Here is an 18,589-nt window from a genome sequence, read left to right as displayed (position 1 = left end):
GGTTTGTTGAAGTCGATTGAAATGAGCGTTGCGCAACTCGAGCCGAGTGATTTTTTCGTCCGTAACAGAATGCGAGCGCAAGGAGAGGAAAAATGCGGAGAACAAGTTTTTGAGAGAACAGGGAGAGGAGCTGCAAAGGGAGATGGATAAGTTAAAGGAAGAAGTAAAGTATTTGAAGCGTCGAAATAGAGAGTTGGTAAAACTGTTTTGCAGTAGCAAAATGGTATGTACGAAGATATAAGAAATATAGGTATTTCGTATGCAGAATGGATTGTTTCGTTCGTTGAGATAATAAATTTTAATGTTTTTGTTGTTGTAGTGTCTTGTAATTTGCGTTGAAATAAATAGAGTTATAGGAAAGTACGCTTAAGTAAATCGTAGAATCGTAAACAATATTCTTTAACAATATCAAATATCATTTAAAAATTTTAAGTTAAATAAACCAATCACGGATGTTCAAAATTGCTATAACTTAGCGAAAAATGGTCGTAGAACAACAAAACTCAATAAGTAATCAAAAATTTAATCATCAGTTTCTTATTATCATTTTTTTAATATACAGGGTGTCCCCCATAAAAACCGACACAGTGCAGGTGCATGTAGGGGTGTGCAAAATATTGTAATTTAACCAAACTTACCTATATACAAAGTTGCACCTCTTGCTTAGGAGTTATTAGACCACAAAGTGGGGTCCTAAATTTCAAAAAAAAAATAATATCTGCAACACTTTACCGCAGAAGAACCAAATTTGGTACATGATTTAGGTTTATTACTGGTCTTCTTTGGTTTGACTATGATTTAAAGTTAATTGAAGCACTGCAAAGTGTTCATTGGGGATGACTCGCCTCTAAAATTGTACCTAACCTTTTTTTCATTGACCGAATTGAAAAATAATAATATTAATTCAATTAATATTAATTTCAAGCGAACGTTTGTAAGATATGGTGAAACTAAAACGAATACAGGTACTTACGGTTAGCATCAGTATTAGATCTCGATTTTAAAATATCTCGGTACTTGATAACTGCTACAGTTAACAAGTTTTGTTTATTATTAATTCGGTATTTATTGTACTTCTACTACTCATTTGTATATTTGAAAATAAGTAATGAGACAATTCTGCGAAGTGAAACGTATTGAAAATAGTGCGCTGTTTACATTCGGTATTCGTGATCTAGAAAATATCTCGGCCTTACAGATATGTGGCCTTACCCTGCAAGGAAATTTATTATAAAAATAGCGAAAGGAAATTATTTATTTTATAAAGTAATAATAATATACATGCTTGTTTTTATTAAAATATGTACGCAACATCAGTGACGGCAATTATCAATAGGTTAAAAAAAATGAGAACAGTTCTAAATACTACATTTACCAATTTTGGAGGGGATGTCTTTAAACCACGGGAACCATTGTACGCGGGCGAAAAATCAAATCAAATCTACAGTTCAAGGAACGAAGAGAAAAGTAGGGTAAAACCTCGGAAATACTCGGGTAGATCCAATTTTTATGAAAATTTTAAAAAAGTTATATATCCTTGTTATGCGGTTCTGATTTTTAGGGGATGAAAACCACCTCTTATGCTAAAAAACTTAATAAACATAAAGTTTCAACCCTTAAAAACCACCCTTAATGATAAAAATATAAAATTAATAGTTTGTTTGACCTCAAAATATTTTTAAAGCGCATATATTATGGATAGAAATCTTTTCAATAGTTTATGGTATTATAAATAATTTATTACATTATTTCAACCCTTAAAAAACTACCCCTAATAACAAAATATTAAAAACAATAGTTTTAAATAGTTTGAAATGATTTTATAGTACACACAGGATAAATTAAATTCTTTTACCTGTTTGTAATACAATTTATAATTTATCGCATTGTTTTAACCCTTTCTAAAATAATTTTCAAAAATAAGAGTTATTTTTTTGGGATTTTTATTATTTTTTTTTCAATAAAACGTAATATTTTCAAAAATATGCATTCTAAACCGCTTAAACTTATATAATATATTGTTATCTCATAAAAATATTACCTTTAATTTTAAATCTCGTGAAAAATTCATCAGTTTTTGTGCTGTTTTATTTTGATCATAACTCTGTTAATTTTTATGCTAATGACTTAAAGTCAAGTTCGTTTTAAAGATTTTTTAAAGTACTTTAAAAAATGTACTGTGCATTTTTCTTGAAAAATATATATATATTTTAGTTATTTTACGTTAAACGCTTCCAATTTTCTGGCGGACATGAAATTATCTTCATCCAGCCCTATCTCAGCACCTATTGCTCCTACATAAATGAAAAAAACTCAATCTCTTTCTTTTTCTATAAGCTTCATTTTCTTCGTGATGTTTTTTCCATAGAATGTCTATTTTCCGAGTTATTCTAGATAAACTACTGAAAAACGTATTTTTTAATAAAAAATGTACATTTTCAATCACCACTCAGACAATATTGACTTATCGAAAAATGTTCCTTCAGATGGCGACCACACTTGAACCAAAATAGCGGATGAACAGTTTTGCTCGAAAAAAGGCGGATTTCCTCGGAAGATCTCATCAAGAGATAATGAACTCTTTTCTTTTCCTTAGTATTCTCTTATATCCTTTACCATTAATTAAATAATAAAGCAATGAAAGCCTAACAAACGTAATCGATATGTTTATATCTAATATTTAGCTAGACTTGGAACTGACTGCAATTTCCCGGTTTTGTTGACTGACAAAATCTTGTAAAGAGCCGGTACTTCTTGTGTTACAATCGATCTACAACGCTTTTCTCGTTATAATGTTGACCCAGTGCTTGAAAATTTCCGCTGCTCGTAATTATAAATTAAGAAAATACACCGAGCACTTACGTCATCGTATTGTAAGCATGTCAATAAAAAAAAATTGATTCACTGCCAGTGATTTTGTATAGATGAAACGAAAGTATGTTTCCTGTTGGAGCATGGCGGTAACCTAGTGAGACAAATTTAAATAAAATTAGCGCGTCACGGTTCTTTCTAGTCTAAAGAAGTTACATTTTGAAATAGACGCATTTAAAGTACATTAAAAATAATATTTACAGGTTCACTTTTTTTATAATTATTGCGGAGTTAACTCAGTTACTAACAGTGATAAAAATGTGTTGAAAAATGAATATCTAGAGTTAAATATTTTAAATAGGCCAGAAAAAAAAAACAACTTTTTCCATAAATTGTCAAGTTCAAAATCATTTACATCCTTCTAGAGCAGCATTTTCAAATGACTGACCATCTGTAACATTTTCACGCAAAATTTTGCTTTGCAGGATTGTTCCAGGAAATTGCACTTTTCAAAAATCGTCACAATCCAATAACATGAGGTCGCAGAGAAGGTGTTAGCCGTCATTCAAAAAGTTCGGTTATTTTTTGAGCAAGCCTCGTATAAAGACAAGTAGTAATTACATTTCTATTTTAACTTTTTTTCAAGGTTTGTTCTATTTTTGTCAGTCATTGAATCTGGAGTCTGAAATATAAAAGTTACGTATGTGAGAATCCATTATTAGGTAATTAACGTGAAAGTTGGTTTACAGATTTGTCAATGCTACTGTCTTCATTTGCACTACACTTAACGTAAACAGTATTTAAATTCGTAGAAATTTCAATACAAAAGGTTGTATACAGGATGTTAATGATAAGTTCTGCCAAACTTTTAGTGGCGTATTCTACCCATGAAGATAATCAACTTTTGCTCTATAAAAATTTTTGATAGGACGCTTCCCTACGTAGATACAGGGTGTTCAAAGTTTCAAATATTTATATTATTTTTACTGTAACTTCACTAGCAAAAAAATTTGAGTGATAAAATTTGTGATGACATTTTTTTAGTAGGGATTATTTTTTCATGGATAACTATTCCAAAATATACTCCAGTGTCGTAGTTATTTGGGGAGTAGGGCACCTTTTTTGAAAAAAAAAAATCGCACGCCACTGGTTTTTTAAATAATTTTAAATGTTTTTAAAATGTGCAATCAATTTGTGGCAATGAAGTATTCTTGTAAAGTATTCGTAAAATTTACTGGTCTTTAGATACATGGAAAATCAAATAAGTACATACGTTAGAATTAATGCAATTTACTTTTCTGGTATGAACAAACTGAAAATGCATATTTGGAAATGTATAACTTATTGGAATAGAAAGAAACAGTGCTTGTAGTTATTCTTCAAGATTTTTCCATCATTTGAACGAAATGGTTTAGGAAAAAAACTGGTTATCGAAACATTTTTTTCTGCGCAAGGCATGAAATTTTCTGTAATGTATTCATTTTTTTCGTTACCTTATTATAAGCACATTCCTGCCATACCATGCACATCAATATCGCAACAGTGATGTTTATTAATTCGTTGTATATAATTAATAAAGGTTTAATATTCATAATATATCGAGCAAGGTGAAAAATTTACGTTTTCTAAATCTGGCATTTATATAATTAATATGATCCAATCACTTTACTTGATAAAACTATTAATTTTCTCTACAATCTGTTAAAAGTGGGACAAGATTCTTATTAGTATTTTACAAGAGTATTTTTTAATGCACGGGAAAAAATCTTAATGCTCTGAAAAACTTACTTATTATTCGTTTGCATTATCTAAACTTAAGTACCTTTAAAATCTATTGTTTCAAAATCAATCAGTGCTAATAAAACGCATACGCCACAGTCACATTTTTGACTCCGGCCCAATTCCTCGCTTAGAAGATGCTAATCAGCAGTCCACTAATTATATTTACCACGTACCGAAGTAATAAAATAACATCGAGTTACTTACGGACGCAACACTGTTGTTGATCAAAGTAGGCTCATCTGGTTCGTTTAAAACAATTGACGGAGACATATAAGTTCACGACCTGCCTTGTGACTCTGATACTTTTGTTCTCGCTTTTGTTTAATTGAAAATTGCTGACGTTGCTTCTGCCAGTAATTGATAATTAATTTTAAAAAAATACGTAAATCGCATGAACAAATAAACATGTTTAAAACATACGTCCAATTTTTTTCCTCAGAGTTCTCAAATTTGGTTTACTGTTCGCAGAATATACTCTCATGGTACGTTGCTGAGGTAGGTTCTTTTCAGATATAAACAAAACTGACCTGTATTGTTGTCAGGTTTGTCTATAAATAAACAATTGTCTTCAGTGTTATTAATGCACTGGAAACGCAGTATATGACCTGGTAACCATATTTCTAGTACCACAAGATTCCAAGCATTTTTTTCGTCTTACCGTCTGCAGTGAATACGTTGTCTTTGTTTAGCGGGAGATGGGTATATAGAGTAAAAGAAGGTAGATATATACTAGCCCAAGCAAAGCTAATGTGCAGCGAAATATATGCAGGAAACGTAAAAGTTCGCTGCATGTATATCCCAAGTAAACTCGTCGTCTCGACGGACTGAATATAAGTGGTTTATTTTTTCTTCTCGGTGTTATGTTGAATAACAAAACCATTAAGGACATTATGTCAGATATACACTAATGCAAAAAATTAAAGGGTTAAAAGGATTTCCGAAATTTTCCGTGATTTTTGACAGATTGTATTTAGGTGAAAAATGGTCGTATCGGGAATTAAAAAAAAACATTTTGTAGCTCTAAGATTCTAGTTTCTAGATCCTTCAAAATTTTTTTTTAGGTTTTCTCACATTTTTACCCTAAATAACGTTTAAATTCAAGAAAAAAAAATTCGAAAAATTTTTCGAAAATTTTTCGAATTTTTTCTCATATGTTTAAATTCATGAAAAAAAAATTCGAAAAATTTTTCGATAATTTTTCGACTTTTTTTTCTCAATTTACACGTTATTTGGGGTAAAAATGTGAGAAAACCTCAAAAAATATGCTTTCCATTTTAATCATGATAATGAAGTGTTTAAGCTCAAAAAACGTGACCCTTTCATTTTTTTCAAAACTGACAGAGAAAGAAATGGTTCGCTAAATCGAGATGAATCTTCACAGGGTTCTTCTGGATACATCCAACCGTAGAAGTCATGCTTAACATTAGTCACTTCACACATTTTTATCCCAAATAACGTTTAAACTGAAAAAAAAAAATTGAAAAATTTTTCGAAAATTTTTCGATTTTTTTTCCATCAATTTAAACGTTATTTGGAGTAAAAATGTGAGAAAACCTTTAAAAAAAAATTCTTAATTAATAATTCTTGAAAAAAAAATTCGAGAAATTTTTCGAAATGCTTAACATTAGTCATTTCGAGAGTATTTCTAATTTAACAGTCAATTTTCTAAAAAACCTAGTTACCCTTTTTTCCTGTTTTTTTTTTAAATTCGTCTAAAAAATGAAAAAAGAACAAAAGGATCCTTTTCCATTAAAAGTCCGATATTTCGATGAAAAATGGTGGTATCGAAATTAAAAAATTAAGGGAATTTGAGGTTGATTAACCAGGTTTTTTGTTCCTTGCATTGGTTCGGTTGAAAAATTTTTTTCCAGTTCGTTGGCTTCAAAAAAAAAGGAAATTTTGCACATTTTTTTTTTGGGGTTTTTTTGGATTTGCTTGTTACCGTTGGCTCTTAAAAATTTTGGCCGGAAGGTTTTAAAACTTGGATTTTTGTGGTTTCAAATTGTTTCCGTTCCATTTTTCACCTAAATATAGTCTGACCAAAATCACGTAAAAATTTCGGAAATTCTTTTAACCCTTTAATTTTTTACATTAGTTTGTAAACAAATAAAATTGTTATTTTGGCTAAAAATAAATGCAGGAAACTAATAAACGTCATACACTATGTCTGTTGTTAGGAATATTTTTTCATATCGTACAAAATTTCATTGATGACAAAAATCCAATATTTTTCTTATTCAAATTCCAATACACCTTATGTTGTGAAAAATAGTCCTCTTCAGATATAAAAGATATAACATTTTTTGTATTATTTAAATAAACCTACTACTGACGTAAATACTGAATGGAAAACCAGTTTCCTATCTATAATTGTAGTAGACAAACGAAAAGAGTAATTATGATTCCTTCCTACTACCAATCAAATTTTAATATGAATACAGAATATGGAAAATATTCCAAAACTTGTAGTAAATAAAATTCCCCAACTGTAATTCTTCCCTAATACATTTTACTACATTGTGTTGTTTTATTTAGAGTTATGTATTGAATTAACATTTTTTTTATGCCAGAACTAATTAAATAAGATAAAAAACCGACGTTTTTATATCAACGTATATAGATAATGAATTAAATTAAACCTTATTTATAATCTGCAGTGCATGATAAATCTCTTTAAATACCCGACGAAGTATTTGTATGAATAACATTCTAGAAAAATTGTGAATAGTGATCGATTTATTTTGTTTACCCAAGTTACCTCAAATTTTATTTATCATGACATTTTTTATTAGCCAATTTAGAGCATTAAATGTCTATTCATTTGAGGATGGTAACTCTAAATATGTCACTCTCTAAACAAATTCTATAACTCTAGAGTTCGTCTGTTTGTTTTATGTGAAAGAAAACAAATACAAAAGTAAAATAAAAACATGCAAAAAGAATGTGCTGAATATACAAGAAATAATAAAAAATGTTTCTTTAATAGTTTTGTAAGGTCGTTGTTGTTATGGGAGCTTTTTTAATACCAGGTCTGTTAAAAAAAATAACAGAACTTTTTGAATTATGCGATAATAGAGATATTGGCAGTATTACGTTGAGCATAACCTCATCAATTATTATTGTTCTCTGTCTGCCTAGGTAATTTCTATTAATTTAGTAAAAAAATAAATGTGAACCAAAAGTGGTAGTTGTTTTGCATAATTCGTTGCTATTATCAATAAACATTACCATAAAGCCATTAAATAACGATATAAATAGACTAAAATTAAGTTGACGTGTATTGAGAAACATTAGAATAAACAGTACCACAGTTAATATTTAAAAAATAACAGATCATATTTAACAATATCAGAAAGTTGAAATTGAAAATATTTGTTGTAAGGAACAACTTTGTAGATAATTTTTCATTTTTTTTTTGTGAAATTAACTTTTAATGTTAACATAATTAACAAAGATAGGTACTATACTATTTTTTTTTACTATTGACGTATTTCTGTAACATTGCTAAACGTTATCCGTATCTAATTAATTTATACAAATTACATGTTGTTGTGAATACATTACGAGGAGTTGAATGACCCGATATAAATCAAGGCAAATTTTAAATATCTGCAACTGGTTGTTCTAATCAGCTATTAAACCTTATAGTTATAAATATCTTGTCTTTCAGTGAAATAATGGCTTATGTTATTTGTCACGCGATAGCGGCGTGGTAAGTTTGCATATACCGAGTGAACCAGCAAAAAATAATAGTAAAAAACTGCAATTCGAAAAATATCTTCCCACAAAATTATCGGCAGAATAGATATTTTCAATGTGAAGAGCATATTGGTTCAAGTCAAACACAGTGATATTGTTAAAAACAGTAAATATTGTGTGATATTTGTACTTCTCTAGAGGTAGATAAACAAATATACAAACTGTCACGCTTGACTTTAAACAATCTCTAAGGTTTATTTTTATAACACAGATAGCTTTCTGAATGTAAACTAAAAGTGAGGATCAAATTTGTGTTAATATTTATCTATTTCATTAGTAGAGATCGGAAATTTTAGGGCGGTACAGGGTACGACGTATATTTTCACATTTGTACATGTCTGCCTCTGATCTGTAACTTCGCATCGATCAATTTATTCGATGCGTATCTAGCGGCACCCTAGTTTAACGTATGGCACGTGTTTTTATGGCAGTCAGTAGCATTGTGCATCGTGAGCATCGAGCGGCACACAGCTTGACTACAGATTTAGCCTATAAATTACTACTGTTTATTTTCCAATGCTTAATCATTAGACAGTCCGTGTAGAATTTTAATAGGATGCAATTAAATATCATGCCAAAGGAACCTGCTTTAGTTTTAAACATAACAGTGTATTTGATTAAGGTTTGTTTCTAGCATGTTTAGAAAAGTCCGCTAAGTACGTCAGTCGACATTAAAGACCATCAGATCAATATTGTGGTAAATAAAGGTAAATATTTGTAAATCCGGCAACCTTTTACGCGTTCCCAGAACACACGACGGCACCTAGAGCCTACTAGAACCGTATAAAATGTTCCGGAGATAATACCCATAGATATAAGCTACGTTGCCACACGTAGACACTTAGTTTATTGAAATGATAAGCCTGCGATTCTAAGGAAAGTTGGAACTGAATGGTGGTATTTGTTTATATATTAAGTTACGGTGCGTCGTGTGGAATTAATTTATAAAGTGTTGTGTAAATTCCAGTGCAACTTCAGTGCGAGGAGACTGAAGCTGTGATGGAAAAATTCAGCCGTCTATTTTTAAAAATGAAGGATGAAAGTGAGTTGGCGCCCAACATTTAATATTCAAAATGATTATGTGTTATAAATGATAAGACTATTTGTGTCTTTTTAATTTTTTTTTAATAAAAAACATTGTATCTGTCCTTGTTGTTCTTATGGCTTTAAAAAGAGAGAATGCCGTGTCTAGATCACTACGAGTGAATTTCCTATTATCTATACAGCAATATTCAATATTTCAAAGAGAAATATTTAAGTTTGTGAATTGTTGGTTGTATGTTCTATTTGAGTTCCTTGCCAGGGAGGTGCTGCAAATGCTGAGTATGCTATTTGTTGATGATGCTGACTGTTGATGATATTTTGCTTTCTCTACAAGTTGCAAGTAACAGGATTTAGGAACATTGTAAAGAATAATACAATGAACTAGTAGAACGTAATTATTGGATTGAAATATGCATGAAAAAAGTCCAAGATAAGCTTGGTGTTAGTGAACGAAAATCAACAAAGATAATAAATAATCATGGAATATTTCATAGAAATTTTAGTAGATATTTAATGAATGCTGGTTATTTAGTTCCAAGTTCAATGTAGTTGTACTCATATAGAAATTTCTGAAGATACGAAATATCGAAGGACACCTTTCGGTTAACATTGTTGTATTTTATGTCCTGTCAATATTTCTATTTGAATGTGTTAGGTATTGATTGCTTGTACAGGTGCAAGAAGTAATTGACGAAGCAAGTGACTGCGAAATTTAACTGCTATAATAAACATTGACTTTGCGTATTAACGTGCTGTTGAACTCTGTTGACTTGCTGGTGGTAATGTCACATAAGAACGTTTACCAGTCTTTTATGATTCGAATTAGACAGATGGTGTCCACTATAGGAGTTTTAAATTGGTCTGCTTCATCTTTCACTGTATATGTTGTAGTTGTGTATGCAGTATGTAGATCGGGGAAGATCCCAGAGATTCTCAATATTTTTTAACATTTTTTATTTCAACGATACTGATTATTGGAATTTCTTACGCATGCATTGTAACTGGTATTAAAAAACCCTGGTGTGAATAAACAAATCGAAGACACTACATTTTGTATCATCTCTACATTAAGATAAAAACGCGTTAAAGTTTAAAATACCTTAACACAGGCAGTAAAACCGTTCAGCATTTATTTAGAATATAGACGTGACGTGGGTTAGTTTTTGGAACGCCTGTAAATTTTCGTTAATCTAAATCGTCTGCCATATGCCAATTGCGTCGTAGCTAATATGAAATCATCGTCGTTTTTTTTTATTCGCCGATATACCATATTATCTTTTTTATTAAATTTTTATATGACGAGAATACAGACAAATAGGTGGATATATATACGTATTCCTCTTTCTATTTTCATGGATTATTTGGCCGCCTCCCAATTTCTTGATATAATGTACACAAAAAGGGGAATCGTATATATTTTATCTCTATTATTATCCTGCTTTTTGTACATGCATATGTTTATTTAAGTAAAAGGTACATTTAAGTCTGATGTTTATATACCAAGTGATAAAAAAATTGCTTCATTTTTATGAATGAAAAAAACAGAATTGAATAAAACTGAAAGTTCTACAAATAGCACAGTTATATTTGACTACGTGCATATGTCGATTATCTTATTGGCAGCAGAAATAAAATAGGTTAAATTCGCAGATGTAATTGAATTTTTAATCAGGTTATCTGTGACATAAAAAGAATATACGTTCTGTGGAAAAGATATCTCCAATTAATTTACGATATAAAATTCCTTTGCTATATCCAAATATCTTGAACGTCATAGACCTGCCCAACAGTTGTAGATCCATATATAAGCGTTTCATCAAATTTGCTTTCCAAACCGCAAAACTCGATGTTTATTCCATGAAATGGTTACATAAAATTCTAGAAGGAATGTAATTTTATTTTTAAACCAAACATTGTAGATAAAACGGAAATCATAAATTTTTTGTAAACTTCATAAAAAATACGTATAAACATATTTATCTGTGTTATCAAAACGAACGTTATACACCTAAAAGTGTCGTCTTTAATTTGGAAAAAATTATTGAAAACACTTGCTTTTACTGTACTTTCATATTTTTACAAATTATTTCTGATTTTTTTTCACATTGCGTTTGTTTACAAACGCTGACAAATAACTTGTATTTATTATTTTGTTAATATCGTAAATAATGCCCTATTTATTATTTTTGCTTGTATAGAGATATACAAAACTCACACTGTACTGTTGCTCGAGGCTTTAGCTGTATAATTTATAGGACAGAGTTCATAAAAGATTCAGAGTTGGTTTAATTTGTTTTACATTCAGTGTAGTACACAAAAATCTTTTAAAGTTTATGCAATTTTTTTGTATTCTAATAGCAATTTCAATTTTTTTAGGAAGTACTGTCTCAGAAAAATTTATTTCTTGCGCTAATATATATTTTTTTCACTTTCCATAATTATACTATAAAATCTAATTTCTAAGAAAAAATTTCTGAATTTATTTTTGGTTTTTCTAAGTAGTTATGAAAATAGCAAGTCTAGAAGTTTTCTCCTCATTGGTACTTCTGGAATACCTGGACTTTTATTCGACGCAGAAAGATCCAACCTACACAACGACACTAAATCACCCCGATCGGACCACCCCTGCGTCCAGCGATCGCGACCGAACATTTGTTAGACTCATATCCCCTATATACATGTATATTTTCCTAACACTACCGCTACCGCTACCAATATTGAAACAATAATTTTCCCTTTCATTTCAGATCCCCAACTCGATGACATCCGAACGCCAGAAGTGCGGCCTTAGCTCCCTGTTCCCGATGTCTTGCAGAGGAAGGGCGGAGGCCTTCGCCCGCAGGCTGCATTCCAGGTTGCGATCCTTGGGCTCGCACGAAGAAAACGGCAGTGCGGACGAGAGCAGCTGGTTAGCCGCTCACGAGAACTCCATCGCTCTCTCCCAACCCCGTCACTCGTCCGACGGCGATCTATACCTGGACTTCGGCCTGTTGGAATCGCCCGGAAGCCCGGAGGAAGAGCTGAACGAGTCAGAACTCCACAGGCTGATCAACAAGGACCACCTGAAGCAGTCTCGCAGCGAAGAATGCCACTGTCCCAAACTTAAGGAAAAGAAAGAAAAACTATCGACAAATTTGAGGTCAGCGTCGAACGACAGCGACAGCGATGGCCCCTTCTACGACACCTCGGAAAACGACAACGAACATCGAACAGCAAACGGTATAAATGGCGACACAAACTCCGAGTCCAGCAAAAGTCTGGATAGTGAGACAGGAATCTGTGTCAGCTCGGAAGACACCAATAGCAAAGAGGAGGAATCGTACGCCACGACTTCAGACTGCACGCCGCAGCCTTGTTCGTCGTTAAGCGAAGACGTTTCCACGTTAAGCCTTAAAGACAGCGATTGTCCGTCCTTGGAGGCCAGCGAATCGTTCACGGAGTTCCCTAAGAGTGACAGTGAAGTTACTGGAGCGGATTATTCTAAATGCAACGAAGTCAGTGAAGAGAATGGCGGGAATCACATTGGCGAAGCGAATGAGGTTCTATGCTTAGTTGAGGAAACAGAGACATACATTAGTTGCTTAAGCGTTGACAAAGACTTAATTGTAGAATGTCCTCGTACGGTAGAGACGGCGTCTCAAACCCAAATCCTCGACGCCCAAGTGGCCAAAGAAGAAGATGACGATTCCGAAGAGGAGGAAAGGATACCTCGCGTCCGAAGGTGTTCCTCGCTAAAATCAGGCAAAACCCCTCCCGACACACCGGGTAGGAAGAAAATCGTGAGGTTCGCCGACGCCCTGGGCTTAGATCTGGCGGACGTGAGAACGTTTCTAGACGAAATTCCTAAAGTGCCAAATTCAGCGTACGAGGATCTTAAAGATGTGGACTTGGGCGAGGCCTCCTCAGTGCCCAACATGATGAACAGTATGACCCACGGCGTCAAAGCGGAGAAAATACTCATGCCGCTGTTTCAGCAGCCCGTCGGCCAACCCAACTTCCTGGACCTGGTCAGAGATAACCAGGTCTGTCTCGAGAATGCCTTCGTGGAAGACCCGCTGATGTTGTCCATCAAGGGGACGGTTCGAGTGAGGAACCTAGACTTCCACAAGTCCGTCTACATACGGTACACTCTGGACTCGTGGAAGACCTTCGCCGACGTTCAGGCCGTCTACGTGGAGAACTCCTGTGACGGATTCTCCGATAAGTTTACTTTTCTCATTTACGCGCACACCTTATCGGTGGGACAGCGCATAGAATTCGCCTGCCGGTTCCAGTGCAAGGGCTGCCAGTATTGGGACAGCAATAAGGGGGCTAATTATTGTTTTCAGTGTCTTCCCGCGTCGCACAACGCTCCAGCCACTCCAATCACCGGCGTCGATGAGTGGGGGGCCAGTTTTTATTAGTAAGTACCGTCAGTGTTTTCGATTTGTCCGCAAACGTTCAAGAAAAACAGTGGCACCCTGATTTCCATGTCACTTATACGCTTCCTTGGTTATGTGATCAGTTTTTTGTTCCTCACTCTATGTTTTTGTTGTACTGGGCATCGAACGCAACCTAACAATGACGTTCGTTGAATGAGTTCCTAACATATTACTGCTAATAATTCGATTATTCAAGCATTTTTACATTTTACTAAATAATACAAGCTATTCTGTATTCCACCAGCTCTACTAGGTCTCCTTCATAGACTTATGAGGGCTCTATAGCCGTTTTTGAACAAGCGGCATCGTTTATTACAAATTTCTTTACACCATAAAGTTATTTAAGCTTCAAACTATCTCCATTTGGTAGAAAATCTGCGTTAGAATTGAGGAAAGGCTGATATTTGTGCATTAATTCATATTTGTCCAAACTGTGTAATAAAATCTATAAAAATGTATTGCTGGTTGGCTATTTGCCATAGAGCCCTCTTAACAATGTCTCTAGCGGCAATTTTAGACATTTTAAAGCAATTACTTCATCCGTTCGTCAAACATGGCCGCCGTACTGTCGTGTTTGGGCCCTCAGTATATAAAATTATTTCATATGGTTCTAAATTGTCATAAATGAAAGATAAAAGGTGAAATAATGAAATGAGTTGTTTTAAAAATTAATTGCGATAACGAATAATATTGATTGTATAAGAACTGATTAAATCGCAAAGGAAAATGCGATGCTATGACGGCATTTTGTCGACATTCCCCGTACACTAAACTCTCAATTAATTTATCGCTACTATAAACAAGGGCCATTTTGAACATCGAAATTATGTAGTATAGTGCGAAAAAAACAAATTATAACTATTACAACACGTCACGAGTTAAAGAAAACGAAAATGAAACACAAATGCTATAACCAATTAGCGTTTCATTGCACCCACTATATCTGGTAAACGACTAAGATCAATCGTCAGTGGAACCACCAGACATATACCGGTTTCGAACTTAGTAGTTCACATCAGTATGCCTATTTTAATGTACATGTCGATATACAAAGCCTGGTACATGCTAATTGGTCACTACTTAGGCATAAGCGTTCAATACGGTCAAATTACTAGGTGTTACGGGTGTAATTCAGTGCTGATCAGGGCTGTAGTCCGCGGAGTAGTCGGTCGACTGTATCATCGCTAATGCCTCTTGAATTGTTAATTGTATCTGGATGAACTGATCATTTAACTCCAAATTGATACGATACCTATCTACTACACTGTAAAAAAATCTGTGTGAGTGAAATTATTGAGTACATTTCACTCAGTATTGGACATCTCGATCATTTTACTCATTTGTGATTATACTTAAACTAAAACTGAGTACTTTCACTCAAATATAGGTACTTCTTAGATAAATTCTTCACGTATTTGGTGCACTTGTACCTAAATCAGAGTAAATGTCCTCATCATAGAGACTTACATGGTGCTTCTGTAATCTCGATCACAGTTGATAGGGGCCCGTTAGATGCTCCAGAAAAGCGTGATCGTTAGGAGAACAGGTCTTAGCCGGCGGGTCTCAGCTGGCAGGTCTCAGCCAAGACAGGAGGAGGCCCCGCGAAGTGTATGAATTAATTTCAACACTGTTGTCCTAATTAATCGTTTATGAGTGATTTATTTTTGCACTCAATATTTAGCTAATTAAAAACAAAGTCTGAGTAAAAAATGACTGACTAATAGTTAAATTTAAATCGTATTAGAGAAAAAGTGAACTCTAAATTGGTTTTATATACACGGATTTGAATAAAACTCGCTCATTTCTGATGCAATAGTTTCACTAGTAGCACTCATACTAATAGAGTGAAAATTTCACTAAATCGGGTGTGGACAGAAATTGATCCATTATTGAGTGAAATTTGAGTGAAGTAAGGTTTGACTTAACTCAACTCAATGGATAGAAGTTGAGTGAAATTTAAGTGAATTTTTTTTACAGCGTAAATTTTACCAATTATTAAATTCTAAATTCTCGAAACGTACAATACCATTTCAAATAACACAGTCTTTGCGTAACGTTTCGTCTTTGTGCAATACGTTAGTGGCGATAGAAAGTTCATCTAGATATTTTAACTCGCATCCTATATTCGAGAGCAGTGACCTGTTCCTTGTGGTAGGTAACAGATAAGGTGGTGTCGTCGCATACCTTTGCAAGTGCAAGCACAGTACTACAGATCCAGAGTAAATATATTGTTTGTTTGACGATATTTAAATACTGCATTCAGCTAGATTACGCTAGTTTGTTTGTACGACGAACCGTATCTATATTTTTCTGACCCGATGTTGACGGAGAATGTAAATTGTTTATTTTTAACAACAATTTTAAGACATAACAAGGCAATGTTACTTGAGAGCCCTTGGTGACTGTGTCTGGAATAGCTTAGAACTATAATTAAGTCTATTTTGCTTGTTGTGTTGCTATTTAACATTTACTGGAAAAAAATTGGGACTATTGTCCAAGTAGAAATCGAGGTCACAAAAAAAACAGGGATAATTAGGGCTGTCAGGGAGAGCCGCAGTTCAATGGCGTGCCAAGCGGCTCAACCGAGACATGCGCGAGCCGCCGCCTCAAAATGCTTTTCACGTTCGCGTTAGTATACTGTTGCCTTCCTATCCGTTGATGTTGATGCTGTAGACAATTTAACTTGTTGCTTTTTAATAAATAATGCGTACGCCTATGTCCCGCGGGTCAGTTCTGACGGCCTTATTGGTGATAATTAAATTATTTGTACAATTGTTGCTCTATTGTTACATTTTAAGAAAATCGACCGTTTCCATACGTATTAGCGACCCTGTCTACTACTCGATATAATATAAGGCTTAAATTGAACTAGGTTGTTTTAGAAAACGTATACAGAGCGTTTACAATCTTGGGAATAATGTTGCTAACAATCGCTGTCGGATGTTATCGTTGTCAGATGTTTTGGAATGCACAAGTGGTTAGCCTACGTATAAATTAAAGTAAAATTAATGTAAATTATATTTTTATCGCATTAGAGTTTCTGGTTTAACATCCTGTGTGTTGGAAAAGGAATATACAAGTGCGAAATGTTTTAGATTGGAGTGGTTGCCGAAGTTATTTTGTGAAAAAAGGTTTTGTGAAGAAAAATATGCTTCGTTTCCTAGATACAGGGTGTTTAAATTTGAATTTTTTATTTATTATTAATTATTTCAGAGTTTTTGAAGATATTCACTCGAAATTTGATTGTTGTATTTTATTTAGAAATATTGACAGCAAATTAAAAATACAACAAAATACATATACAAAAATACATATAATATACATATACATACATTTACATATAAATACAAAATATCAAAAAAGGAAAAAGTCAGTGGCGTACCATTTTTTTTTATTAAAAAAGGTTGTGGCATTCTCACGCTAACGCCACTGTTGCAATTAGAAATATTCGGATCACCCCAAAAAATGCACATTTATCCCTCGAAAGCGTTTTTCAAATTTCGAGTCGATATTATCATTAAGCCAAACCTTATTTCACTCAAATTTCACTCAATTTCACTCAATAATATATCAATTTTTGTCCACATTCGATTTAGTGAAATTCTCACTCTATTAGTACGAGTACAACTGAGTGAAACTATTGCATCAGAAATGAGTGAGTGAGTAACTATCAATTGAGCGACTTTTGACTCTAATGTGAGTATATAAAACCAATTTAGAGTTGACTTTTTCTCTAATATGATTTAAATTTAACTGTTATTGAGTCATTTTTTACTCAGACTTGGTTTTTAATTTACTAAATATTGTGTTCAAATTAATTTACTTCGCGGGGCCTCCTCCTGTCCTGGCTTAGACCCGCCCGCTGAGACCTGCCGCCTCCGGCTAAGGCCTGTTCTCCTGACGATCACGCTTCTCTGCAGCATCTAACGGATCCCTATTCTGGTCGAGATTACAGAAGCAATATGTAACTGGTGCCATCTTCATGGCGCCATTCCAATTACTCGAAATTAATATACAGTTAAACTCCCTCAGTAATGAGGACATATACTCTGATTTAGGTACATGTGCACCAAATACGAATTTACGTGATGAATTTATTGAAGGAGTACCTATATTTGAGTGAAAGTATTCTGATTTAGTTTAAATGTAATCACAAATGAGTAAAACGATAAAAATATTGAGTGAAAATATGCTCGTCTCGCAACAAATGGGTCTAAACATGTGACCGGATGTAGAGCCTCTAAATATGTGAAAGGTTAGGAGTAACAATATATTTGAAAATGTAACAGAGCAACGTAAACGTATTTAGAAAAAAAATATAGTTGATGCAACAACTTGGAATTGATTGTCTTCCAATTGTGGGTTTCGCGAGGCATTTTTATCGTTAAAATGTCAACATCTAGCAGTGTATGTTAATAACTCCTCATTGTTCTCACTTTAACCGTAATCTTTGATGCCCAGTATGCTACCGTACCCGACGCGTATTGTTTTTCTTGATTTTTTTACATTTTGCCTGCTTCATCGCTGTTGTGTATTTGTTTTGGGCAGATATGCAAACCTGAACCATTCATCTTTGGTTGTTTATTTTTTTTTTCACACATGGGCACGTACATTTTAATTTTTATTTTGAACAACCAAGATCCGCTTTGAAACGTCAATTTTCAATCAACCAAGGTCGTGGGGAAGGCCGCCAGTCTCTTTCGGAAATAGAAAAAATTTCATTCGATTTTCTTAGAGCGGCAAATGTTTTTCTGAAAGTTTCTGCGGCCACT

The 18,589-nt window shown here is 33.5% G+C and overlaps 1 protein-coding gene across 2 annotated transcripts in view; it reads left to right on the top strand.

Annotated features, from left to right (window-relative positions):
• The window catches only part of LOC108916026 (glycogen-binding subunit 76A), a 34,834-nt gene that overhangs the window by 5,619 nt on the left and 10,626 nt on the right, over positions 1-18,589 (top strand). For both annotated transcript variants that reach the window (XM_023454313.1, XM_023454314.1), the window contains exon 2: positions 12,144-13,798. In XM_023454313.1, coding sequence (XP_023310081.1) covers positions 12,156-13,798 — 1,643 coding nt within the window. In that variant the 5' untranslated portion in view covers positions 12,144-12,155. The remainder of the gene's footprint in view (positions 1-12,143; positions 13,799-18,589) is intronic.

This window comes from Anoplophora glabripennis, unplaced genomic scaffold, assembly GCF_000390285.2.
Source record: "Anoplophora glabripennis isolate ALB-LARVAE unplaced genomic scaffold, Agla_2.0 scaffold290, whole genome shotgun sequence".
Taxonomy (NCBI): domain Eukaryota; kingdom Metazoa; phylum Arthropoda; class Insecta; order Coleoptera; family Cerambycidae; genus Anoplophora; species Anoplophora glabripennis.
This window is presented reverse-complemented; position numbering and strand designations above follow the sequence as displayed.